General features: G+C 55.6%; 1 protein-coding gene across 1 annotated transcript in view; it reads left to right on the top strand.

The window, feature by feature from the left end:
• The first annotated feature begins 3130 nt into the window (after window positions 1-3130).
• THOC6 (THO complex subunit 6) overlaps window positions 3131-22927 on the top strand; it is a 33274-nt gene continuing 13477 nt past the window's right edge. Inside the window, 5 exon segments of the mRNA XM_075319910.1 lie at window positions 3131-3497; window positions 5921-6039; window positions 6143-6206; window positions 6209-6257; window positions 6329-6393. Of these exon segments, the coding sequence (XP_075176025.1) occupies window positions 3131-3497; window positions 5921-6039; window positions 6143-6206; window positions 6209-6257; window positions 6329-6393 (664 nt within the window).

Here is a 22927-nt window from a genome sequence, read left to right as displayed (position 1 = left end):
GAGGAGTGCGGAGCCGGGGGCCGAGGAGCAGGGGGAGGAGTGCGGAGCCGGGGGCCGAGGAGCAGGGGGAGGAGTGCGGAGCCGGTGGCCGAGGAGCAGGGGGAGGAGTGTGGAGCCGGGGACAGAGGAGCAGGGGGAGGAATGCGGAGCCGGGGGCCGAAGAGCAGGGGAAAGAGTGCGGAGCCGAGGAGCAGGGGGAGGAGTGCGGGGCCGAGGAGCAGGGGGAAAAGTGCAGAGCCGGGGGCCGAGGAGCAGGGGGAGGAGTGCGGAGCCGGGGACAGAGGAGCAGGGGGAGGAATGCGGAGCCGGGGGCCGAAGAGCAGGGGGAAGAGTGCGGAGCCGGGGGCTGAGGAGCAGGGGAAGGAGTGCGGAGCCGGGGGCCGAGGAGCAGGGGGAGGAGTGCGGAGCCTGGGACAGAGGAGCATGGGGAGGAATGCGGAGCCGGGGGCCGAAGAGCAGGGGGAGGAGTGCGGAGCCGGGGGCTGAGGAGCAGGGGAAGGAGTGCGGAGCCGGGGGCCGAGGAGCAGGGGGAGGAGTGCGGAGCCGGGGGCTGAGGAGCAGGGGAAGGAGTGCGGAGCCGGGGGCCGAGGAGCAGGGGGAGGAGTGCGGAGCCGGGGGCCGAGGAGCAGGGGGAGGAGTGCGGAGCCGGGGGCCGGGGAGCAGGGGGAGGAGTGCGGAGCCGGGGGCCGTGGAGCAGGGGGAGGAGTGCGGAGCCGGGGGCCGAGGAGCAGGGGGAGAAGTGCGGAGCCGGGGGCCGAGGAGCAGGGGGAGGAGTGCGGAGCCGGGGGCCGAGGAGCAGGGGGAGGAGTGCTGAGCCGGGGGCCGAGGAGCAGGGGGAGGAGTGCGGAGCCGGGGGGCCGAGGAGCAGGGGGAGGAGTGCGGAGCCGGGGGCCGAGGAGTGCGGAGCCGGGGGCCGAGGAGCAGGGGGAGGAGTGCGGAGCCGGGGGCCGAGGAGCAGGGGGGAGGAGTGCGGAGCCGAGGGCCGAGGAGCAGGGGGAGGAGTGCGGAACCGGGGGCCGAAGAGCAGGGGGAGGAGTGCGGAGCCGGGGGCCGAGGAGCAGGGGGAGGAGTGCGGAGCCGGGGGCCGAGGAGCAGGGGGAGGAGTGCGGAGCCGGGGGCCGAAGAGCAGGGGGAAGAGTGCGGAGCCGGGGGGCCGAGGAGCAGGGGGAGGAGTGCGGGGCCGAGGAGCAGGGGGAAAAGTGCGGAGCCGGGGGCCGAGGAGCAGGGGGAGGAGTGCGGAGCCGGGGGCCGAGGAGCAGGGGGAAGAGTGCGGAGCCGGGGGCCGAGGAACAGGGGGAAGAGTGCGGAGCCGGGGGCCGAGGAGCAGGGGGAGGAGTGCAGAGCCGGGGGCCGAGGAACAGGGGGAAGAGTGCGGAGCCGGGGACAGAGGAGCTGGGGGAGGAGTGCGGAGCCGGGGGCCGAGGAGCAGGGGGAAGCGTGCGGAGCCGGGGGGCCGAGTAGCAGGGGGAGGAGTGCGGAGCCGGGGGCCGAGGAGCAGGGGGAAGAGTGCGGAGCCGGGGACAGAGGAGCAGTGGGAGGAGTGCGGAGCCGGGGACAGAGGAGCAGGGGGAGGAGTGCGGAGCCGGGGACTGAGGAGCAGGGGGAAGCGTGCGGAGCCGGGGGCCGAGGAGCAGGGGGAGGAGTGCGTAGCCGGGGGCCGAGGAGCAGGGGGAGGAGTGCGTAGCCGGGGGCCGAGGAGCAGGGGGAGGAGTGCGGAGCCGGTGGCCGAGGAGCAGGGGGGAGGAGTGTGGAGCCGGGGGACAGAGGAGCAGGGGGAGGAATGCGGAGCCGGGGGCCGAAGAGCAGGGGAAAGAGTGCGGAGCCGAGGAGCAGGGGGAGGAGTGCGGGGCCGAGGAGCAGGGGGAAAAGTGCAGAGCCGGGGGCCGAGGAGCAGGGGGAGGAATGCGGAGCCGGGGGCCGAAGAGCAGGGGGAAGAGTGCGGAGCCGGGGGCTGAGGAGCAGGGGAAGGAGTGCGGAGCCGGGGGCCGAGGAGCAGGGGGAGGAGTGCGGAGCCGGGGACAGAGGAGCATGGGGAGGAATGCGGAGCCGGGGGCCGAAGAGCAGGGGGAGGAGTGCGGAGCCGGGGGCTGAGGAGCAGGGGAAGGAGTGCGGAGCCGGGGGCCGAGGAGCAGGGGGGAGGAGTGCGGAGCCGGGGGCTGAGGAGCAGGGGAAGGAGTGCGGAGCCGGGGGCCGAGGAGCAGGGGGAGGAGTGCGGAGCCGGGGGCCGAGGAGCAGGGGGAGGAGTGCGGAGCCGGGGGCCGGGGAGCAGGGGGAGGAGTGCGGAGCCGGGGGCCGGGGAGCAGGGGGAGGAGTGCGGAGCCGGGGGCCGAGGAGCAGGGGGAGGAGTGCGGAGCCGGGGGCCGAGGAGCAGGGGGAGGAGTGCGGAGCCGGGGGCCGAGGAGCAGGGGGAGGAGTGCTGAGCCGGGGGCCGAGGAGCAGGGGGAGGAGTGCGGAGCCGGGGGCCGAGGAGCAGGGGGAGGAGTGCGGAGCCGGGGGCCGAGGAGTGCGGAGCCGGGGGCCGAGGAGCAGGGGGAGGAGTGCGGAGCCGGGGGCCGAGGAGCAGGGGGAGGAGTGCGGAGCCGAGGGCCGAGGAGCAGGGGGAGGAGTGCGGAGCCGGGGGCCGAAGAGCAGGGGGAGGAGTGCGGAGCCGGGGGCCGAGGAGCAGGGGGAGGAGTGCGGAGCCGGGGGCCGAGGAGCAGGGGGGAGGAGTGCGGAGCCGGGGGCCGAAGAGCAGGGGGAAGAGTGCGGGGCCGAGGAGCAGGGGGAGGAGTGCGGGGCCGAGGAGCAGGGGGGAAAAGTGCGGAGCCGGGGGCCGAGGAGCAGGGGGAGGAGTGCGGAGCCGGGGCCGAGGAGCAGGGGGAGGAGTGCGGAGCCGGGGGCCGAAGAGCAGGGGGAGGAGTGCGGAGTCGGGGGCCGAGGAGCAGGGGGAGGAGTGCGGAGCCGGGGACAGAAGAGCAGGGGGAGGAGTGCGGAGGCGGGGGCTGAAGAGCAGGGGGAAGAGTGCGGAGCCGGGGGCCGAGGAGCAGGGGGAGGACGTGCGCGGCCGAGGAGCAGGGGGAAAAGTGCGGAGCCGGGGGCCGAGGAGCAGGGGGAGGAGTGCGGAGCCGGGGACAGAGGAGCATGGGGAGGAATGCGGAGCCGGGGGCCGAAGAGCAGGGGGAAGAGTGTAGAGCCGAGGGCTGAGGAGCAGGGGAAGGAGTGCGGAGCCGGGGGCCGAGGAGCAGAGGAAGGAGTGCGGAGCCGAGGAGCAGAGGAAGGAGTGCGGAGCCGGGGGCCGAGGAGCAGAGGAAGGAGTGCGGAGCCGGGGGCCGAGGAGCAGAGGAAGGAGTGCGGAGCCGGGGGCCGAGGAGCAGAGGAAGGAGTGCGGAGCCGGGGGCCGAGGAGCAGAGGAAGGAGTGCGGAGCCGGGGGCCGAGGAGCAGAGGAAGGAGTGCGGAGCCGGGGGCCGAGGAGCAGAGGAAGGAGTGCGGAACCGGGGGCCGAGGAGCAGAGGAAGGAGTGCGGAGCCGCGGGCTGAGGAGCAGAGGAAGGAGTGCGGAGCCGGGGGCTGAGGAGCAGAGGAAGGAGTGCGGAGCCGGGGGCAGAGGAGCATGGGGAAGAGTGCGGAGCCGGGGACAGAGGAGCAGGGGGAGGAGTGCGGAGCCAGCTTTGGATTAGGGGGAGGAGTGCGGAGCCAGCTATAAAGGAGGGGGAGGAGTGCGGAGCCGGCTATAGAGGAGGGGGACGAGTGCGGAGCAGGGGGAGGAGTGCGGAGTCGGGGGCAGAGGAGGGGGAGGAGTGCAGAGCCGTCTATAGAGGAGGGGGAGGAGTGCGGAGCCGCGGGCTGAGGAGCAGAGGAAGGAGTGCGGAGCCGGGGGCTGAGGAGCAGAGGAAGGAGTGCGGAGCCGGAGGCAGAGGAGCATGGGGAAGAGTGCGGAGCCGGGGACAGAGGAGCAGGGGGGAGGAGTGCGGAGCCAGCTTTGGATTAGGGGGAGGAGTGCGGAGCCGGGGACAGAGGAGCAGGTGGAGGAGTGCGGAGCCGGGGGCCGAGGAGCAGGGGGAGGAGTGCGGATCCGGGGGCAGAGGAGGGGGAGGAGTGCGGAGCCAGCTGTAGAGGAGGGGGAGGAGTGCGGAGCCGACTATAGAGGAGGTTAGGAGTGCGGAGCCGACTATAGAGGAGGGGGAGGAGTGCGGAGCCGACTATAGAGGAGGGGGAGGAGTGCGGAGCCGACCGTAGAGGAGGGGGAGGAGTGCGGAGCCGACAGTAGAGGAGTGGGAGGAGTGTGGAGCCAGCTATAAAGGAGGGGGAGGAGTGCGGAGTCGGGGGCAAAGGAGGGGGAGGAGTGCGGAGCCGGCTATAGAGGAGGGGGAGGAGTGCGGAGCGAGCTATAAAGGGGGGAGGAGTGCGGAGCCGGCTATAGAGGAGGAGGAGGAGTGCGGAGCGGGGGGAGGTGTGCGGAGGAGGGGGCAGAGGAGGGGGAGGAGTGCAGAGCCGTCTATAGAGGAGGGGGAGGAGTGCGGAGCCGACTCTAGGGGGGGATGAGTGCGGAGCCGACTATAGAGGAGGGGGATGAGTGTGGAGCCGACTATAGAGGAGGGGAAGGAGTGCGGAGCCGGCTATAGAGGAGGGGGAGGAGTGCGGAGCCGACTATAGAGGAGGGGGATGAGTGCGGAGCCGACTTCTAGGGGGGGATGAGTGCGGAGCCGACTATAGAGGAGGGGGATGAGTGCGGAGCCGACTATAGAGGAGGGGGAGTAGTGTGGAGCCGGCTATAGAGGAGGGGGAGTAGTGTGGAGCCGGCTATAGAGGAGGGGGAGTAGTGTAGAGCCGGCTATAGAGGAGGGGGAGGAGTGCGGAGCCGACTCTAGGGGGGGATGAGTGCGGAGCCGACTATAGAGGAGGGGGAGTAGTGTGAAGCCGGCTATAGAGGAGGGGGAGTAGTGTGGAGCCGGCTATAGAGGAGGGGGAGGAGTGCGGAGCCGACTCTAGGGGGGGATGAGTGCGGAGCCGACTATAGAGGAGGGGGAGGAGTGCGGAGCCGACTATAGAGGAGGGGGATGAGTGCGGAGCCGACTATAGAGGAGGGGGAGTAGTGCGGAGCCGACTATAGAGGAGGGGGAGTAGTGTGGAGCCGGCTATAGAGGAGGGGGAGGAGTGCGGAGCCGACTCTAGGGGGGGATGAGTGCGGAGCCGACTATAGAGGAGGGGGATGAGTGCGGAGCCGACTATAGAGGAGGGGGAGTAGTGTGGAGCCGGCTATAGAGGAGGGGGAGTAGTGTGGAGCCGGCTATAGAGGAGGGGGAGTAGTGTAGAGCCGGCTATAGAGGAGGGGGAGGAGTGCGGAGCCGACTCTAGGGGGGGATGAGTGCGGAGCCGACTATAGAGGAGGGGGAGTAGTGTGAAGCCGGCTATAGAGGAGGGGGAGTAGTGTGGAGCCGGCTATAGAGGAGGGGGAGGAGTGCGGAGCCGACTCTAGGGGGGGATGAGTGCGGAGCCGACTATAGAGGAGGGGGAGGAGTGCGGAGCCGACTATAGAGGAGGGGGATGAGTGCGGAGCCGACTATAGAGGAGGGGGAGTAGTGCGGAGCCGACTATAGAGGAGGGGGAGTAGTGTGGAGCCGGCTATAGAGGAGGGGGAGGAGTGCGGAGCCGACTCTAGGGGGGGATGAGTGCGGAGCCGACTATAGAGGAGGGGGATGAGTGCGGAGCCGACTATAGAGGAGGGGGAGTAGTGTGGAGCCGGCTATAGAGGAGGGGAGGAGTGAAGAGTCGCCTATAGACTATAGAGGAGGGGGAGTAGTGTGGAGCCGGCTATAGAGGAGGGGAGGAGTGAAGAGTCGCCTATAGAGGTGGGGGAGGAGTGCGGAGCCAGCTATAGAGGTGGGGGGAGGAGTGCGGAGCCAGCTATAGAGGTGGGGGAGGAGTGCGGAGTCGGCTACAGAGTATGAGGCTGCGGTGACATCACATGCACAGACCCAGGCTGCGGTGACATCACAGGGCACAGACCCAGGCTGCGGTGACATCACAGGGCACAGACCCAGGCTGCGGTGGCATCACAGGGTACAGGCCGAGGCTGTGGTGACAGACTGGATGACGTGTGCAGGGTGTTTGTGGGGGGGGTGTATTTGGGCTTTTGCTTTTACCGCTCCTCCGTTCTCTGCAGGTCGATGTTTCCCGCTCGCTGGAGATTCTTCATATGACGATTTTCAGTCAGAGCTTCTCTCCTTGCGCAAGTTTCTGGCAGTTGGGAATAATCTGGGACAGATCGGGGTGTTCAGGTGAGGTGGATTGCAGACCCCAGGCACAGTATTGGGGTACTCCAGAATATTAATGCTTGTGTTTCTTTCAGTCTCTCCTCCGCTCTCAGCTCAGAGGCCAAAGAGCAGAACAAAGAGCCCACTGCCATCATCCAAGGTAATCACGTGTGGTGGGCTCATTAGGGACGTCTCCTCCAGTCTGGGGTCATAATGGGGCGTCTCCTCCAGTCTGGGGTCATAGTGGGGCGTCTCCTCCAGTCTGGGGTCATAGTGGGGCGTCTCCTCCAGTCTGGGGTCATAGTGGGGCGTCTCCTCCAGTCTGGGGTCATAGTGGGGCGTCTCCTCCAGTCTGGGGTCATTGTGGGGTGGCTCCTCCAGTCTGGGGTCATAGTGGGGCGTCTCCTCCAGTCTGGGGTCATAGTGGGGCGTCTCCTCCAGTTTGGGGTCATAGTGGGGCGTCTCCTCCAGTTTGGGGTCATAGTGGGGCGTCTCCTCCAGTCTGGGGTCATAGTGGGGCGTCTCCTCCAGTCTGGGGTCATAGTGGGGCGTCTCCTCCAGTCTGGGGTCATAGTGGGGCGTCTCCTCCAGTCTGGGGTCATAGTGGGGCGTCTCCTCCAGTCTGGGGTCATAGTGGGGCGGCTCCTCCAGTTTGGGGTCATAGTGGGGCGGCTCCTCCAGTCTGGGGTCATAGTGGGGCGTCTCCTCCAGTCTGGGGTCCTAGTGGGGCGTCTCCTCCAGTCTGGGGTCCTAGTGGGGGCGTCTCCTCCAGTCTGGGGTCCTAGTGGGGCGTTCTCCTCCAGTCTGGGGTCATTGTGGAGCATCTCCTCCAGTCTGGGGTCATAGTGGGGCGTCTCCTCTAGTCTGGGGTCATAGTGGGGCGGCTCCTCCAGTCTGGGGTCATTGTGGGGTGGCTCCTCCAGTCTGGGGTCATAGTGGGGCGTCTCCTCCAGTCTGGGGGTCATAGTGGGGCGTCTCCTCCAGTCTGGGGTCATAGTGGGGCGTCTCCTCCAGTCTGGGTCATTGTGGAGCGGTCTCCTCCAGTCTGGGGTCATTGTGGGGCGGCTCCTCCAGTCTGGGGTCATAGTGGGGCGGCTCCTCCAGTCTGGGGTCATAGTGGGGCGTCTCCTCCAGTCTGGGGTCATTGTGGGGCGGCTCCTCCAGTCTGGGGTCATTGTGGAGCATCTCCTCCAGTCTGGGGTCATTGTGGGGCGTCTCCTCCAGTCTGGGGTCATAGTGGGGCGGTCTCCTCCAGTCTGGGGTCATTGTGGGGCGGCTCCTCCAGTCTGGGGTCATTGTGGAGCATCTCCTCCAGTCTGGGGTCATTGTGGGGCGTCTCCTCCAGTCTGGGGTCCTAGTGGGGCGTCTCCTCCAGTCTGGGGTCATAGTGGGGCGTCTCCTCCAGTCTGGGGTCATAGTGGGGCGTCTCCTCCAGTCTGGGGTCCTAGTGGGGCGTCTCTTCCAGTCTGGGGTCCTAGTGGGGCGTCTCCTCCAGTCTGGGGTCATAGTGGGGCGTCTCCTCCAGTCTGGGGTCATTGTGGAGCATCTCCTCCAATCAGTGGGTCATTGTGGGGCGGCTCCTCTCGTCTGGGTGAGATTGTGGGGCGTCTTCTCCAATCTTGGGGTCATAGTGGGGGCATTTCCTCTTGTCTGGGTGTGATTGTGGTGCATCTCATCCAATATATGGCTGATTGTGGGGCGTCCCTTCCAATCTGTGGGTCATTGGGGATGTCTCCTCACGTCTGGGAGAGTGTTATGGATGTTGTGTCTGTTGGTTTGGCTGTTGCTGGTTGTGAAGATGTTAAGATTCTTCCTGAGGATGTTTCTGGGCTCCCTCTAGTGGCCAGTGCTGGAAGTGTGTCAGGTTCTTTGCCTATCCGTGAGACAGGTAGAGGAGGGGAGGAATGTCAGTTATGCTTTAGCTGCTGTGAGGCTCCCTCTTGTGGCCAGGAATGGTTTGGACAGAGACCAGGTGTGCTGGAGCAATGGGCGTTTCCATTGCTAACTCTCTGCTTATTTAAACCTTTTCCTCCTGGCAGTCTGACCCGGTTATCATTGTCCTGTAGCTCTCCAGCCTTTTCATCTTGCTCCACACCACATCTACCCCAGATAAGTACTTTGTTCTTTCTTAGTTGTTTTGTTCTTATCTGGGTTGTCAATTATTATGGTTATTGTCAGTTTATTTGCATGCAGGGATATTCCCTCTCTGTTGCTTAGCTGGGACGCTCCCTACAGTTCTGTGTGGAGTATTGCTCCTATAAGTCCATGTGTTTGTTGTTTCATGAATTTGTAATTGTTCTTGTTTTCTGTTCATTGGTTTGACAAGGGCACCTGGTATATGACGGAGTGCAGATCGTGCGATCTGAGGACTTTTTGTACTATCAGGTATTTGGATTTTTGCAGGGTTTTTCTCTGGCCACCATCAGTCCCTTTCCTGTCCTTTCCCATTTTAGTCAACGGGGGCCTCACCTTTTGCTAATCCTGTCATCTACCTGTGTATTGTGTTTTTCCTATATCACTGCAGTCTTTGAATGTGGGGGGCTTGCTATTCTTGTCTATTTTCTGAGGCAGAGAGTTATTTATCTTTCCTTCCTTTAGGATAGTTAGTTCTCCGGCTGGGTTCGCGGTGCACAGGATGTTAGTTCACCCTTCGGCTACTTCTAGTTGTGTTGGTTAGTAAGGGGATGGCGGCCAGATTAGTTGCCAATGCTCTTGTCACCTTTTTGCCAATGATTTGTGGTGGTCTTCCATGGTTCCGGATCATAACAGTACATTTGACCTAAAATTTAAAGGGTACTCTTAAGAAGGAAGAGGAAAAAAAAAATCTGCTGAAATTTTTTTTTTTTTTTTTTGGTGTTTTTCCTCTTCTTCTTTGGGTTCTGTGGAAGATTTCTTTCTCTAGCATGGATGAATTGGGTGAGCGTGTTGCTCATCTTGATGCTAAGGTTCGTCGTATAGAGTCTTATCTTGCACAGACTCCCCTTGCAGAGCCTAAGATTCCCGTTCCTGAATTTTTTTCGGGAGATAGGTCGAGATTTTTGAGCTTCAGGAGTAATTGTAAATTATTTTTTGACCTGCGCCCTAAGTCCTCAGGGAATCCCGTACAGCAGGTTAAGATTGTCATCTCCTTGCTGCGTGGTGACCCTCAGGACTGGGCCTTATCTTTAGCGTCTGATGATCCGATTCTCAATGATGTGGACTCCTTTTTTCAGGCCTTGGGATTATTATATGACGAACCCAATATTGTGGACCAAGCAGAAAAGGCCTTGTTGTCCTTAACTCAGGGTCTGGATTCTGCAGAAACGTTTTGTTAGAAATTTCGTAAGTGGGCGGTCCTTACCAAATGGAATGATGATGCGCTTGCGGCTCTTTTTCGGAAGGGTATGGCGGATGCTGTGAAGGATGTAATGGTGGGATTTCCCGTCCCTTCAGGTCTTGATGCCTCTATGACCTTAGCCATTCAGATTGATAGGCGGTTACGTGAGCGCAGGAAGATACCTGCTGATTTTGTGCCTGTGGAACAGCCTTTGGAGCCTATGGAGTGTGATAGGGTCCTTTCTAATGCTAGTCGGCAGGGGTTTAGATGGAAGAATAGACTGTGCTTCTATTGTGGAGACGCTTCTCATAACATCTCTGTCTGCCCTAAACGTGAAAGGAGATTGGCTACTTCTGTTACTGTGGCTTCTTTTGTCTGTCACATTGATTTGCTCATTGTCTTCCTTTTCTGCATTTGCCTTTGTGGACTCAGGGGCAGCCCTCAATTTGATGGATTTTGGGTTTGCTAGGGATTGTGGTTTTCCCATGGTTCCTTTGCAAACTCCTATTCCTTTAAGGGGCATTGATGCTACCCCTTTGGCAGAAAATAAACCCCAATTTTGGACCCAGGTGTCTATGAGAGTTGCACCAGCGCATCAGGAGACTTGTACATTTTTAGTATTGCATAATCTACAGGATACCTTGGTACTGGGATTTCCGTGGTTGCAGACCCATAATCCGGTTCTTGACTGGAGATCCTTGTCGGTAACTAGTTGGGGTTGTCAAGGTTTGCATCAGGACCTTTCCGTGTCGTCCACGTCTGCTCAGGCAGTTGATGTTCCACCTTTCTTGTCTGATTTCCGTGATGTATTTAATGACCAGGAATCTGATTCTCTGCCCCCACACCGGGACTGTGACTGTGCCATTGAGTTGGTGCCCGGTTGTAAATTTCCCAAGGGGCAGATTTTCAACTTGTCTGTGCCCGAACATGATGCCATGCGGTCATACATCAGGGAATCATTGGAGAAGGGGCACATTTGGCCCTCATCTTCTCCTTTGGGTGCTGGCTTCTTCTTTGTTGCTAAGAAAGATGGTTCGTTGAGGCCTTGTATTGATTACCGTCTTCTTAATAAAATTACGGTCAAATATCAGTGCCCTTTGCCTCTGATGTCTGATCTGTTCTCTAGAGTGAAGAGTCCCAAATGGTTTACGAAACTGGATCTCAAGGGTGCGTATAATCTCATCCGTATTAAGGAGGGTGATGAATGGAAGACGGCTTTTAATACTCCTGAGGGGCATTTTGAGTACCTAGTGATGCCTTTTGGGCTCACTAATGCACCCTCCGTCTTCCAGGCCTTCATGAATGATATTTTTCGGGACCTTATTGGTAAATTTTTGATTGTGTATTTGGATGACATCTTGATTTTTTCTGATGATTGGGACTCTCATGTTGGGCAAGTACGGGATGTTTTTCAGATACTTCAGGATAATGCACTGTACATTAAGGGGTCAAAGTGCATCTTTGGGGTACAAAGGATTTCCTTTTTGGGCTTCATCCTGTCTCCCTCCGCTATTGAAATGGACCCGGTTAAGGTTCAGGCTATTTACGACTGGGTGCAACCGACTTCTCTAAAATCCCTGCAGCGGTTTTTGGGGTTTGCTAATTTTTACCGTAAATTTATAGCCAATTTTTCTGCCATTGTCAAACCTCTGACAGATTTGACAAAGAAGGGAGCTGATGCTGAGCATTGGACCCCTGAGGCTATTGTGGCCTTCCAGGAGCTTAAAAGGCGATTCACTTCTGCCCCAGTTCTGCAGCAACCTGATGTGTCTCGCCCATTTCAAGTTGAGATCGATGCCTCAGAGATCGGAGCAGGAGCTGTTCTGTCTCAACGAGACGCTACTTCGGGTAAACTTAAGCCCTGTGCCTTCTTCTCTCGGAAGTTTGCTCCTTCTGAACGGAATTATGATGTGGGGAACCGGGAAATATTGGCTATGAAGTGGGCATTTGAAGAATGGAGACATTGGTTGGAGGGGGCTAGGCATCAAGTTGTGGTGCTTACGGACCACAAGAATCTCATCTATCTGGAATCGGCCAAGAGGTTGAATCCTCGGCAGGCTAGGTGGGCTTTGTTTTTTACCCGGTTTAATTTTGTGGTCTCTTTTTTGCCAGGCACCAAGAATATTAAGGCCGATGCCCTTTCCAGGAGTTTCTGCGCTGACTCTTTGGAGGTTGTCGAGCCGTCTACTATCCTGAATGATGGTGCAGTTCTCTCAGCCATTTCGCCTGATCTGCGGTTGGCACTGGTGGAATTTCAGGGGGATAAACCTGAGAGATGTCCTACAGGGAAACTGTTTGTCCCGGACCAATGGAGGGACCGAGTTTTCTCTGAGGTTCATTACTCTGTTTTGACGGGTCATCCTGGCATTTTTGGTACTCGGGATCTTGTGAGACGCTCTTTTTGGTGGCCTTCCCTGTCCCGAGATGTCCGTCGTTTTGTGCAGTCGTGTGCAGTTTGTTCTAGGTCCAAACCCTGTTCACGTTCTAGTGGGCTATTATTGCCTTTGCCAGTATCTAAGAGACCTTGGACGCACATCTCTATGGATTTTATTTCGGAGCTTCCCGTCTCTCAGAAAATGACTGTGATTTGGGTGATCTGTGACAGATTCTCCAAGATGGTCCACTTGGTTCCCCTATCTAAGTTGCCGTCTTCATCAGAGTTGGTGCCTTTGTTTTCCAAACATGTTGTTCGTTTGCATGGTATTCCCGAAAACATTGTTTCTGACAGAGGGGTGCAGTTTGTATCCAGGTTTTGGAGGATTTTTTGCTCCAAATTGGGTGTTCAGCTGTCTTTCTCCTCGGCGTTTCATCCTCAGACCAATGGTCAGACTGAAAGGGCTAACCAGACCCTGGAGACCTATTTACGGTGTTTTGTTTCTGCGGATCAGGATGACTGGGTTTCGTTTTTGCCTTTGGCTGAATTTGCCCTTAACAATAGAGCTAGCTCTACCATGTTGGTGTCCCCCTTTTTCTGCAATTTTGGGTATCACCCCAGGTTCCTCTCGGGGCAGCTTGAGGCGCCTGACTGTCCGGGGGTGGATTCGGTGGTCGACAGAATGCAGCAGATTTGGGGGCAGGTAGTGGATAAATTGTTGCAGTCCCAAGAAACTGCCCAAAAATTTGCCAACCGGCATCGCACTGTTGGTCCCCGGTTTAAAGTAGGGGACATGGTGTGGTTGTCCTCTAAAAATATTCCTATGAGAGTTCCATCTCCTAAATTTAAGCCCAGATTTATTGGACCTTATAAGATTTCGGAGATTATTAACCCTGTATCTTTCCGTTTGACTCTGCCTGTGTCATTTAAGATTCACAATGTCTTCCATAAGTCCTTGTTGAAGAAACATGTGGAGCCGGCAGTTCCTGCAGCAGCGCCTCCTGACCCTGTTTTGGTACAAGGGGATCTGGAGGATGAGGTTGAATAATTTCTGGATTCCCGTCGCAGTAGGCGTCAGCTTCAATACCTTGTGAAATGGAAGGGTTATGGGCAGGAGGATAACTCTTGGGTTGTGGCTTCTGACATCCATGCGGACAGGTTGGTTCGTGCCTTCCATCATGCTCATCCTGAGCAACCCGGTGGCGTTGGTGAGGGTTCGGTGACTCCTCCTCAAGGGGGGGTACTGTTGTGAATGTCAGTTATGCTTTTGCTGCTGTGAGGCTCCCTCTTGTGGCCAGGAATGGTTTGGACAGAGTTAGGTGTGCTGGAGCAATGGGCGTTTCCATTGCTAACTTTCTGAGCCGGTTATTATTTGTTCTGAAGTTCACCAGACTTTTCATCTTGCTTCTGACCACATCTACCCCCAGATAAGTGCTTGGCTCTTTCTTATGTTGTTTTTGTTCTTATCTGGGTTGTCAAATATTGTGGTTGTTTTCAGTTTATTAGCCTGCAGGAATCTTCCCTCTCTGCTGCTTAGCTGGGAAGCTCCCTGCAGCTATGTTTGAAGTTTTTCTCCTGTAAAGCGGGCTTTACACGCTGCTAGCGAGATCGCAAGCGATTGTACCTGCCCCCATCGGTTGTGCGACACGGGCAAATCGCTGCCTGTGCCGCACAACCTCGCTTAACCCCGTCACACGCACTTACCTGCCCTGCGACGTTGCTCTGGCCGGCGAACCGCCTCCTTTCTAAGGGGGTGGTTCGTGCGGCGTCACAGCGACATCACACGGCAGCCGTCCAATAGAAGCGGAGATGAGCAGGATGTAAACATCCCGCCCACCTCCTTCCTTCCGCATTGCCGGCGGCTGCAGGTAAGGAGATGTTCATCGTTCCCGGAGTGTCACACGGAGTGACGTGTGCTGCCTCGGGAACGATGAACAACCGGAGCACAGAAGGACGTTCGATTTTTTTTTTTTTTTAAAATGAGCGATGTGTCAACGAGCAATGATAAGGTGAGTATTTTTGCTCGTTCACAGTCGCTCATTTGTGTTACACGCTACGATATGTCAAACGAGGCCGGATCTGCGTCACTAACGACGTGACCCCGACGACCATCAGCCCCTTTCCTATCCTTTCCTATTTAGTCAGTGGGGCCTCACCTTTGCTAATCCTAACATCCATCTGTGTATTGTGTTTTCCTATATCACCGTAGTCTTTGAATGTGGGGGGCTTGCTATACCTTTGCGGTCTATTTCTGAGGCAGAGAGTTATTCATCTTTCCTTGCTAGTTCTCCGGCTGGGTTTGCGGTGCACAGGATGTTAGTTCACCCCTCGGCTACTTCTAGTGTTGATGGTTAGTAAGGGGATGGCAGCCAGATTAGGTGAAAATGCTCTTTTCACCTTTTTGCCAATGATCTATTGGGATCTTCCATGGTTCCGAGTCTATTTTCATTTATTTTGATGTATTGTCTTATTTAACATAGTTACTTAAATTGTCAGAAAACGTGATGTCCTATGACAAAACGGAGGTCATTTTCGGATTCAGCGCACTCAAACATAAAGATTACGTGGAATAACCAAAACAGCTTTCGAAAATATTTTTTTTTTTGCAGACCTGTGTAATCTGATGTGTGCCCTGCAGGTTTCGCAGACTGTTAATAATAATAATAATAATAATAATAATAATCTTTATTTCTATAGCGCCAACATATTCCGCAGCGCTGTACAATTCAGGAGAATCATATACAAACAAGTAACAGTTATAGAAAATACAATATTTAGAAGAAAAAGCACAACCCTGCTCGTGAGAGCTTACAATCTACAATGAGATGGGGGGGGGGGGGGGCAAGGTACAGGGGCTTATTTACAATGACAATCCAGCCGTCTCACGGAAATGGGGGATAGATAATGGCTTCCTGGACCAGTGGGCCCGAGCCTTGAGATGCCTTTGGGTGCCATGGAGTTTGATGTGGAGTTATGTTGTGAGAAGTTGTAGAGGCACTGTGTGAATTGAATTTGATTAGGGAGTGTGATAGGCCACCCTAAAAAGATGCGTCTTTAGGGTGCGCCTGAAGCTGAGTAAGTTGTGATTTGTTCTAATTTCTTGGGGTAGAGCGTTCCAGAGGGTTGGTGCAGCTCGGAAGAAGTCTTGGATCCGGGAGTGGGAGGTTCGAATTAGTGTGGATGTTAGTCGAAAGTCGCTTGCAGAGCATAGAGAACGGGTGGGATGATAGACAGAGAGGAGGGTGGAGATGTAGGGGGTGCTGCACTGTGGAGAGCTTTGTGGTGATAGAGATGAGGAGGAGATGTAGGGGGTGCTGCACTGTGGAGAGCTTTGTGGTGATAGAGAGGAGGGTGGAGATGTAGGGGGTGCTGCACTGTGGAGAGCTTTGTGGTGATAGACAGAGAGGAGGGTGGAGATGTAGGGGGTGCCGCACTGTGGAGAGCTTTGTGGTGATAGACAGAGAGGAGGGTGGAGTTGTAGGGGGTGCCGCACTGTGGAGAGCTTTGTGGTGATAGAGATGAGGGTGGAGATGTAGGGGGTGCTGCACTGTGGAGAGCTTTGTGGTGATAGAGAGGAGGGTGGAGATGTAGGGGGTGCTGCACTGTGGAGAGCTTTGTGGTGATAGAGAGGAGGGTGGAGATGTAGGGAGTGCTGCACTGTGGAGAGCTTTGTGGTGATAGACAGAGATGAGGAGGAGATGTAGGGGGTGCTGCACAGTGGAGAGCTTTGTGGTGATAGACAGAGATGAGGAGGAGATGTAGGGGGTGCTGCACAGTGGAGAGCTTTGTGGTGATAGAGAGGAGGGTGGAGATGTAGGGGGTGCTGCACTGTGGAGAGCTTTGTGGTGATAGACAGAGAGGAGGGTGGAGATGTAGGGGGTGCCGCACTGTGGAGAGCTTTGTGGTGATAGACAGAGAGGAGGGTGGAGATGTAGGGGGTGCCGCACTGTGGAGAGCTTTGTGGTGATAGAGATGAGGGTGGAGATGTAGGGGGTGCTGCACTGTGGAGAGCTTTGTGGTGATAGAGAGGAGGGTGGAGATGTAGGGGGTGCTGCACTGTGGAGAGCTTTGTGGTGATAGACAGAGATGAGGAGGAGATGTAGGGGGTGCTGCACAGTGGAGAGCTTTGTGGTGATAGACAGAGATGAGGAGGAGATGTAGGGGGTGCTGCACAGTGGAGAGCTTTGTGGTGATAGACAGAGAGGAGGGTGGAGATGTAGGGGGTGCTGCACTGTGGAGAGCTTTGTGGTGATAGAGAGGAGGGTGGAGATGTAGGGGGTGCCGCACTGTGGAGAGCTTTGTGGTGATAGAGATGAGGGTGGAGATGTAGGGGGTGCTGCACTGTGGAGAGCTTTGTGGTGATAGAGAGGAGGGTGGAGATGTAGGGAGTGCTGCACAGTGGAGAGCTTTGTGGTGATAGACAGAGAGGAGGGTGGAGATGTAGGGGGTGCCGCACTGTGGAGAGCTTTGTGGTGATAGAGATGAGGGTGGAGATGTAGGGGGTGCTGCACTGTGGAGAGCTTTGTGGTGATAGAGAGGAGGGTGGAGATGTAGGGGGTGCTGCACTGTGGAGAGCTTTGTGGTGATAGAGAGGAGGGTGGAGATGTAGGGGGTGCCGCACTGTGGAGAGCTTTGTGGTGATAGAGATGAGGGTGGAGATCTAGGGGGTGCTGCACTGTGGAGAGCTTTGTGGTGATACAGAGGAGGGTGGAAATGTAGGGGGTGCTGCACTGTGGAGAGGATGGGTGGGGTGAGGGTGGAGATGTAGGGGGTGCTACACTAGCACTAGGGAGAGCTTTGTGGTGATAGAGATGAGGAGGAGATGTAGGGGGTGCCGCACTGTGGAAAGCTTTGTGGTGATACAGAGGAGGGTGGAGATGTAGGGGGTGCCGCACTGTGGAGAGGATGGGTGGGGTGAGGGTGGAAATGTAGGGGTGCTACACTAGGGAGAGCTTTGTGGTGATAGAAATGAGGAGGAGATGTAGGGGGTGCTGCACTATGGAGGGCTTTGTGGTGATAGACAGAGAGGAGGGTGGAGATGTAGGGGGTGCAGCACTGTGGAGAGGATGGGTGGGGTGAGGGTGGAGATGTAGGGGGTGCTACACTAGGGAGAGCTTTGTGGTGATAGAAATGAGGAGGAGATGTAGGGGGTGCTGCACTGTGGAGAGCTTTGTGGTGATAGACAGAGAGGAGGGTGGAGATGTAGGGGGTGCTACACTAGGGAGAGCTTTGTGGTGATAGAGATGAGGAGGAGATGTAGGGGGTGCCGCACTGTGGAAAGCTTTGTGGTGATACAGAGGAGGGTGGAGATGTAGGGGGTGCCGCACTGTGGAGAGGATGGGTGGGGTGAGGGTGGAGATGTAGGGGGTGCTACACTAGGGAGAGCTTTGTGGTGATAGAAATGAGGAGGAGATGTAGGGGGTGCTGCACTATGGAGGGCTTTGTGGTGATAGAGATGAGGGGGAGATGTAGGGGGTGCTACACTAGGGAGAGCTTTGTGGTGATAGAAATGAGGAGGAGATGTAGGGGGTGCTGCACTGTGGAGAGCTTTGTGGTGATAGAGATGAGGGGGAGATGTAGGGGGTGCTACACTAGGGAGAGCTTTGTGATGATAGAAATGAGGAGGAGATGTAGGGGGTGCTGCACTGTGGAGAGCTTTGTGGTGATAGAGAGGAGGGTGGAGATGTAGGGGGTGCTGCACTGTGGAGAGCTTTGTGGTGATAGAGAGGAGGGTGGAGATGTAGGGGGTGCTGCACTATGGAGAGCTTTGTGGTGATAGAGATGAGGGTGGAGATGTAGGGGGTGCTGCACTGTGGAGAGCTTTGTGGGTGAGAACAAGCAGTGTGAATTGGATCCTGTGATATATGGGCAGCCAGTGCAATGACTGGCACAGAGCAGAGGTATCCGAGTAGCGGTTGGCCAGATAGGTGACCCTAGCTGCTGCATTAAGGATAGACTGTAGAGGAGAGAGTCTAGTTAGGGGGAGACCAATTAATAGAGAGTTACAGTAGTCCAGGCGAGAGTGGATCAGGGCCACGGTGAGGGTTTGTGTCGTTTCCATTGTCTGAAAGGGGCGGATTCTAGAGATGTTCTTGAGGTGCAAGCGGCAGGAGTGGGCAAGAGATTGTGTATGGGGGGTGAAGGAGAGATCGGTGTCTAGTATAACCCCCAGACAGTGGGTCTGCGGCCTAGGACTTATCGTTGTGCCACACACAGAGAGAGCGATGTCAGGTTGAGGAAGGTTGGGGGACGGAGGGAAAAGCAGAAGTTCAGTTCTTGAAAGGTTAAGTTTCAGATAGAGAGCAGACATGACGTTGCAAACTGCGATCAGGCAGTCACTGGTGTTCTGTAGTACAGCGGGGGTGAGCTCAGGGGATGAGGTGTATAGCGGTGTGTCATCAGCATAAAGAAGGTACTGAAAGCCAAATCTGCTGATGGCCATTCCAATTGGGGCAGTGTAGAGAGAGAAAAGAAGAGGGCCGAGGACTGAACCTTGAGGGACCCCAACAGTGAGATGGAGAGGAGAAGATGTGGAGCCAGCAAATGATACACTGAATGAGCGCCTAGAAAGATAGGAAGAGAACCAGGAAAGAACAGTGTCCTTTAGGCTGATAGAATGGAGCCTAGAGAGAAGGAGATGGTGGTCAACAGTGTCGAAGGCGGCCGAGAGGTCAAGAAGAATAAGCAGAGAGTGGTCAACAGTGTCGAAGGCGGCCGAGAGGTCAAGAAGAATAAGCAGAGAGTGGTCAACAGTGTCGAAGGCGGCCGAGAGGTCAAGAAGAATAAGCAGAGAGTGGTCAACAGTGTCGAAGGCGGCCGAGAGGTCAAGAAGAATAAGCAGAGAGTGGTCAACAGTGTCGAAGGCGGCAGAGAGGTCAAGAAGAATAAGCAGAGAGTGGTCAACAGTGTCGAAGGCGGCAGAGAGGTCAAGAAGAATAAGCAGAGAGTGGTCAACAGTGTCGAAGGCGGCAGAGAGGTCAAGAAGAATAAGCAGAGAGTGGTCAACAGTGTCGAAGGCGGCAGAGAGGTCAAGAAGAATAAGCAGAGAGTGGTCAACAGTGTCGAAGGCGGCAGAGAGGTCAAGAAGAATAAGCAGAGAGTGGTCAACAGTGTCGAAGGCGGCAGAGAGGTCAAGAAGAATAAGCAGAGAGTGGTCAACAGTGTCGAAGGCGGCAGAGAGGTCAAGAAGAATAAGCAGAGAGTGGTCACCGTTACGTTTTGCTGTCAATAGGTCATTGGTCACTTTGACAAGGGCAGTTTCTGTTGCGTGTAAAGGGCAGAAGCCAGACTGTAAAGGATCTAGAAGAGAGTGAGAGGACAGGTAGCGGGTGAGGCGAGAGTAGACCAGGCGCTCCAAGAGTTTAGAGATGAAGGGGAGATTGGAGACTGGTCTGTAGGTGCTTGTGCAGGACGGATCAAGGGAAGGTTTTTTTAATAATTGAATAATAATTTTTTAATAATGGAGTAATGGACTGTTATTTTCTTTAGATATGCCCCATCTTTCCATTTAATAAACATTTTTCTCCCTTTTTAGCCTGTGTGTAAGTCCTGTGTTCATCCAGCCTGTTTTCCTTAAATGTTTCTTATTCTTCCCTCTTTTAGGGATTGTTAACGATTGCGTGTGAGAATCTAATTTTTCAAGATGTCCCATCCTTCCTGGACATTTCTGTCCTTAAGGACATGCGGCCATTGAGTCCCGCTATCCTCTTTCTGAGTCCCGTAAAATCTGCCTTTCTGAAATCCAGCCTTGACGTCTTTCCATATCATATACTCGGATTGTCCTACTGAGAGATGAGATCCAGGGCTTCTGATTGGTTACTACTTTGTCTCACTATTTTTCCCTTACAATAATCCCGATTTTTCGTCTGGGGGCGGCTCCCCCCGTGGGTTACTATGAGGATACTTTGAGATCATGGTGAATTGTCTATAGGGGCACAGGGATTTGTCTGTATTTGGGCCCGTGTGATCCTGGTGACCCAGTGGCACGTGTTTGTCACTTTTAAGCTTTCACTTTAGTAAAAGTTAAGTTTCAGGAGTCATCCCTTTTATTTTGTTGCTGGTTCCTCACGTCGTGGAATGACGAGGCTCCTGCTGCGATTGTTAGAAAGGGTTTGGTGGAGACGGTGAAGGATGTGATGGTGGGATGCCCTATTCCTTCTGGTTGGATGAGTCGAAGACCCTGACTATCCAGGTGGATAGACGTCTTCACGAGCGTATGGATCTGGAGCTGATGTATTGTGTAAGGGACATGTCTGTGACCCTGTGCAATGTGATGGAGCTCAATCCTCTGTAGAGGGGCAGGCATTTAGGAGAAGGAGTAGGCTCTGCTGTTACTGCGGGGAGGCTCCTCATATTAGTGCTGCTTGTCCTTAGCCAGAGAGGAGGGCTGCTCGCTCCTCTGAGGTGGGTGCGTTACAAACTACGTTTCTGCTGTCAGTTTCTTTATGTTCCTCATCATCTTCTCCGGCTCCAGCCTTTGTTCACTCAGGGGCCGCCTTCAATTTGATGGATTTGGGATTTGTGAAAACTTGTGGTCTTCCTCTGGTGCCTCCAAAGATGCATTCCTTTAAGGGGAATTGATGCTACTCCTCTTGCCAAAAATAAGCCCCAGTTCAGGGAATTATGAGGGTTAAACCGGGTCATCAGGAGGAATGTGAATTTTTGGTATTAAAGAACTTCCATGATAATCTGGTGTTAGGATTTCCATGGTTGCAGGCCCATAATCCTATATTAGAGTGGACATCTTTGTCCATCGTTAGCTGGGGTTGTGTGCGCGTGCCGTGGTTGTGTGCGCGTGCCGGGGTTGTGTGCGCGTGCCGGGGTTGTGTGCGCGTGCCGGGGTTGTGTGCGCGTGCCGGGGTTGTGTGCGCGTGCCGGGGTTGTGTGCGCGTGCCGGGGTTGTGGGCGCGTGCCGGGGTTGTGGGCGCGTGCCGGGGTTGTCGGCGTATAATGACCTCTCTGCTTTGTCTATTTCCCCTCCGCCACATGATGTACCTGAGTTTCTGCTTTCCTTGAGGTGTTTAATGAGACTAGTTCTGATTCCTTGCCTCCACATAGGGAGTGTGATTGCGCCATTGAATTATTGCCAGGATCCAAATTCCCCAAGGGACGGATTTTCAATCTATCTGTGCCCGAACATGATGCTATGAGAACCTATATTAAGGAGTCATGGCACCACCACCCCTCATCGACGATCGATGTGATTGGCTGTTCAAATCTGAACCGCCAACCACATCTTTCGCACTGATTTCGGTAAAAATAATGCCGGAATTAGTGCGATACTATGAGATCCGGCTATGATGTGCTGTAGCAGGTACAGCAGATCATAGGTGGATCTCAAACATGCCGCCCCCAGCCCCTGCAGCACTGATTGGAGCGATCGTGCTATGACGCGCAATCGCTCCAATCAGTGTGCATCCGTGGTCAGTTTTCGGGGGGCCTTTTTATTTCCCGTATCCCCGACGCTTTTTGTATCACATCAGTCCGTGCGTCCCGCCGAGCGCTGATCAGGGATGCACATAACGGATCGGCATCCCTGCTCAATTTTTGGCGTGACAAAAAGCATCGGGGATACAGAAAAAAAAGTCACGCCAAAAATTGAGCATGGATGCCGATCCGTTATGTGCATCCCTGATCAGCGCTCAGCGGGACGCACGGACTGATGCGATGCTTTTTTTTTTCCGTATCCCTGACGCTTTTTGTATCGCATCAGTCCGTGCGTCCCGCCGAGCGCTGATCAGGGATGCACATAACGGATCGGCATCTCTGCTTAATTTTTAGCATGACTTTTTTTTTTTTCCGTATCCCCGATGCATTTTGTCCTGCCAAAAATTGAGCATGGATGCCGATCCGTTATGTGCATCCCTGATCAGCGCTCGGCGGGACGCACGGACTGATGCGATACAAAAAGCGTCGGGGATACGGAAAAAGTATCGCATCTGTCCGTGCGTCCCGCTGAGCGCGGATCAGCATCCCTGCTCAATTTTTGGCGTGACTTTTTTTTTTTTTTTTTCCGTATCCCCAGCGCTTTTTGTATCTCATCCGACCGTGCGTCCTGCAGCGGCCGATCAGTGCACTGCGTCTGTGCGTTTGAAAAGTCAAATGGCGTTCCTTGTCTTCTGAGCCCCGCCATGCGCCCAAACAATTGATTTCCACCACATATGAGGTATCTGCGTACTCGGGAAAAATTGCACGATACGTTTTATGGTGCATTTTTTCCTGATACCGTTGTAAAAAGAAAAAAAAAAGCTAGTTTGTTGCTGCAAAAATTTAAAAAAAAAAATAATTTTCACGGTTCAACGTTATCAACTTTCAGTGGAGCCCCTGGGGGTACAAGGGGCTCACTAAACATCTAGATAAATTCCTTGAGGGGTCTAGTTCCAAAATGGGGTAATTTGTGGGGGAGCTCCACTGTTTAGGCACCATAGGGGGGGTCTAAAAACGTGACATGGCGTCCGCTAATGATTCCAACCAATTTTGCTGTCAAATGGTGCCCTTCTCTTCTGAGCCACGCCATGCGCCCAACAAATACTTTCCACCACATGTGAGGTATCTGCGTACTCGGGAGAAATTGCACAATACGTTTTATGGTGCATTTTTTCCTGATACCCTTGTGAAAAAAAAGCTACCTGGTTCAAGTAACAGTTCTGTGGTAAAACAAAAGAAAATTGTATCCATGGCTCAACATTATCAACTTCTGTGGAGCCCCTTGGGGCACACCAAACATCTAGATAAACTCCTTGAGGGGTCTAGTTTCCAAAATGGGGTCACTTGTGGGGGAGCTCCACTGTTTAGGCACCTCAGGGGGTCTCTAAACGTGACATGGTATCCGCTAATGATTCAAACAAATTTTGCTGTCAAATGGTGCTCCTTCTCTTCTGAGCCCCGCCATGCGCCCAAACAATTACTTTCCACCACATATGAGGTATCGTCGTACTCAGGAAAAAATGCACTATAAATTTCATGGTGTATTTTTTCCTGATACCCTTGTGGAAAAAAAAGCTA

The sequence above is a fragment of the Anomaloglossus baeobatrachus genome, chromosome 7, assembly GCF_048569485.1.
Source record: "Anomaloglossus baeobatrachus isolate aAnoBae1 chromosome 7, aAnoBae1.hap1, whole genome shotgun sequence".
In the NCBI taxonomy this organism is placed as follows: Eukaryota; Metazoa; Chordata; class Amphibia; order Anura; family Aromobatidae; genus Anomaloglossus; species Anomaloglossus baeobatrachus.
This window is presented reverse-complemented; position numbering and strand designations above follow the sequence as displayed.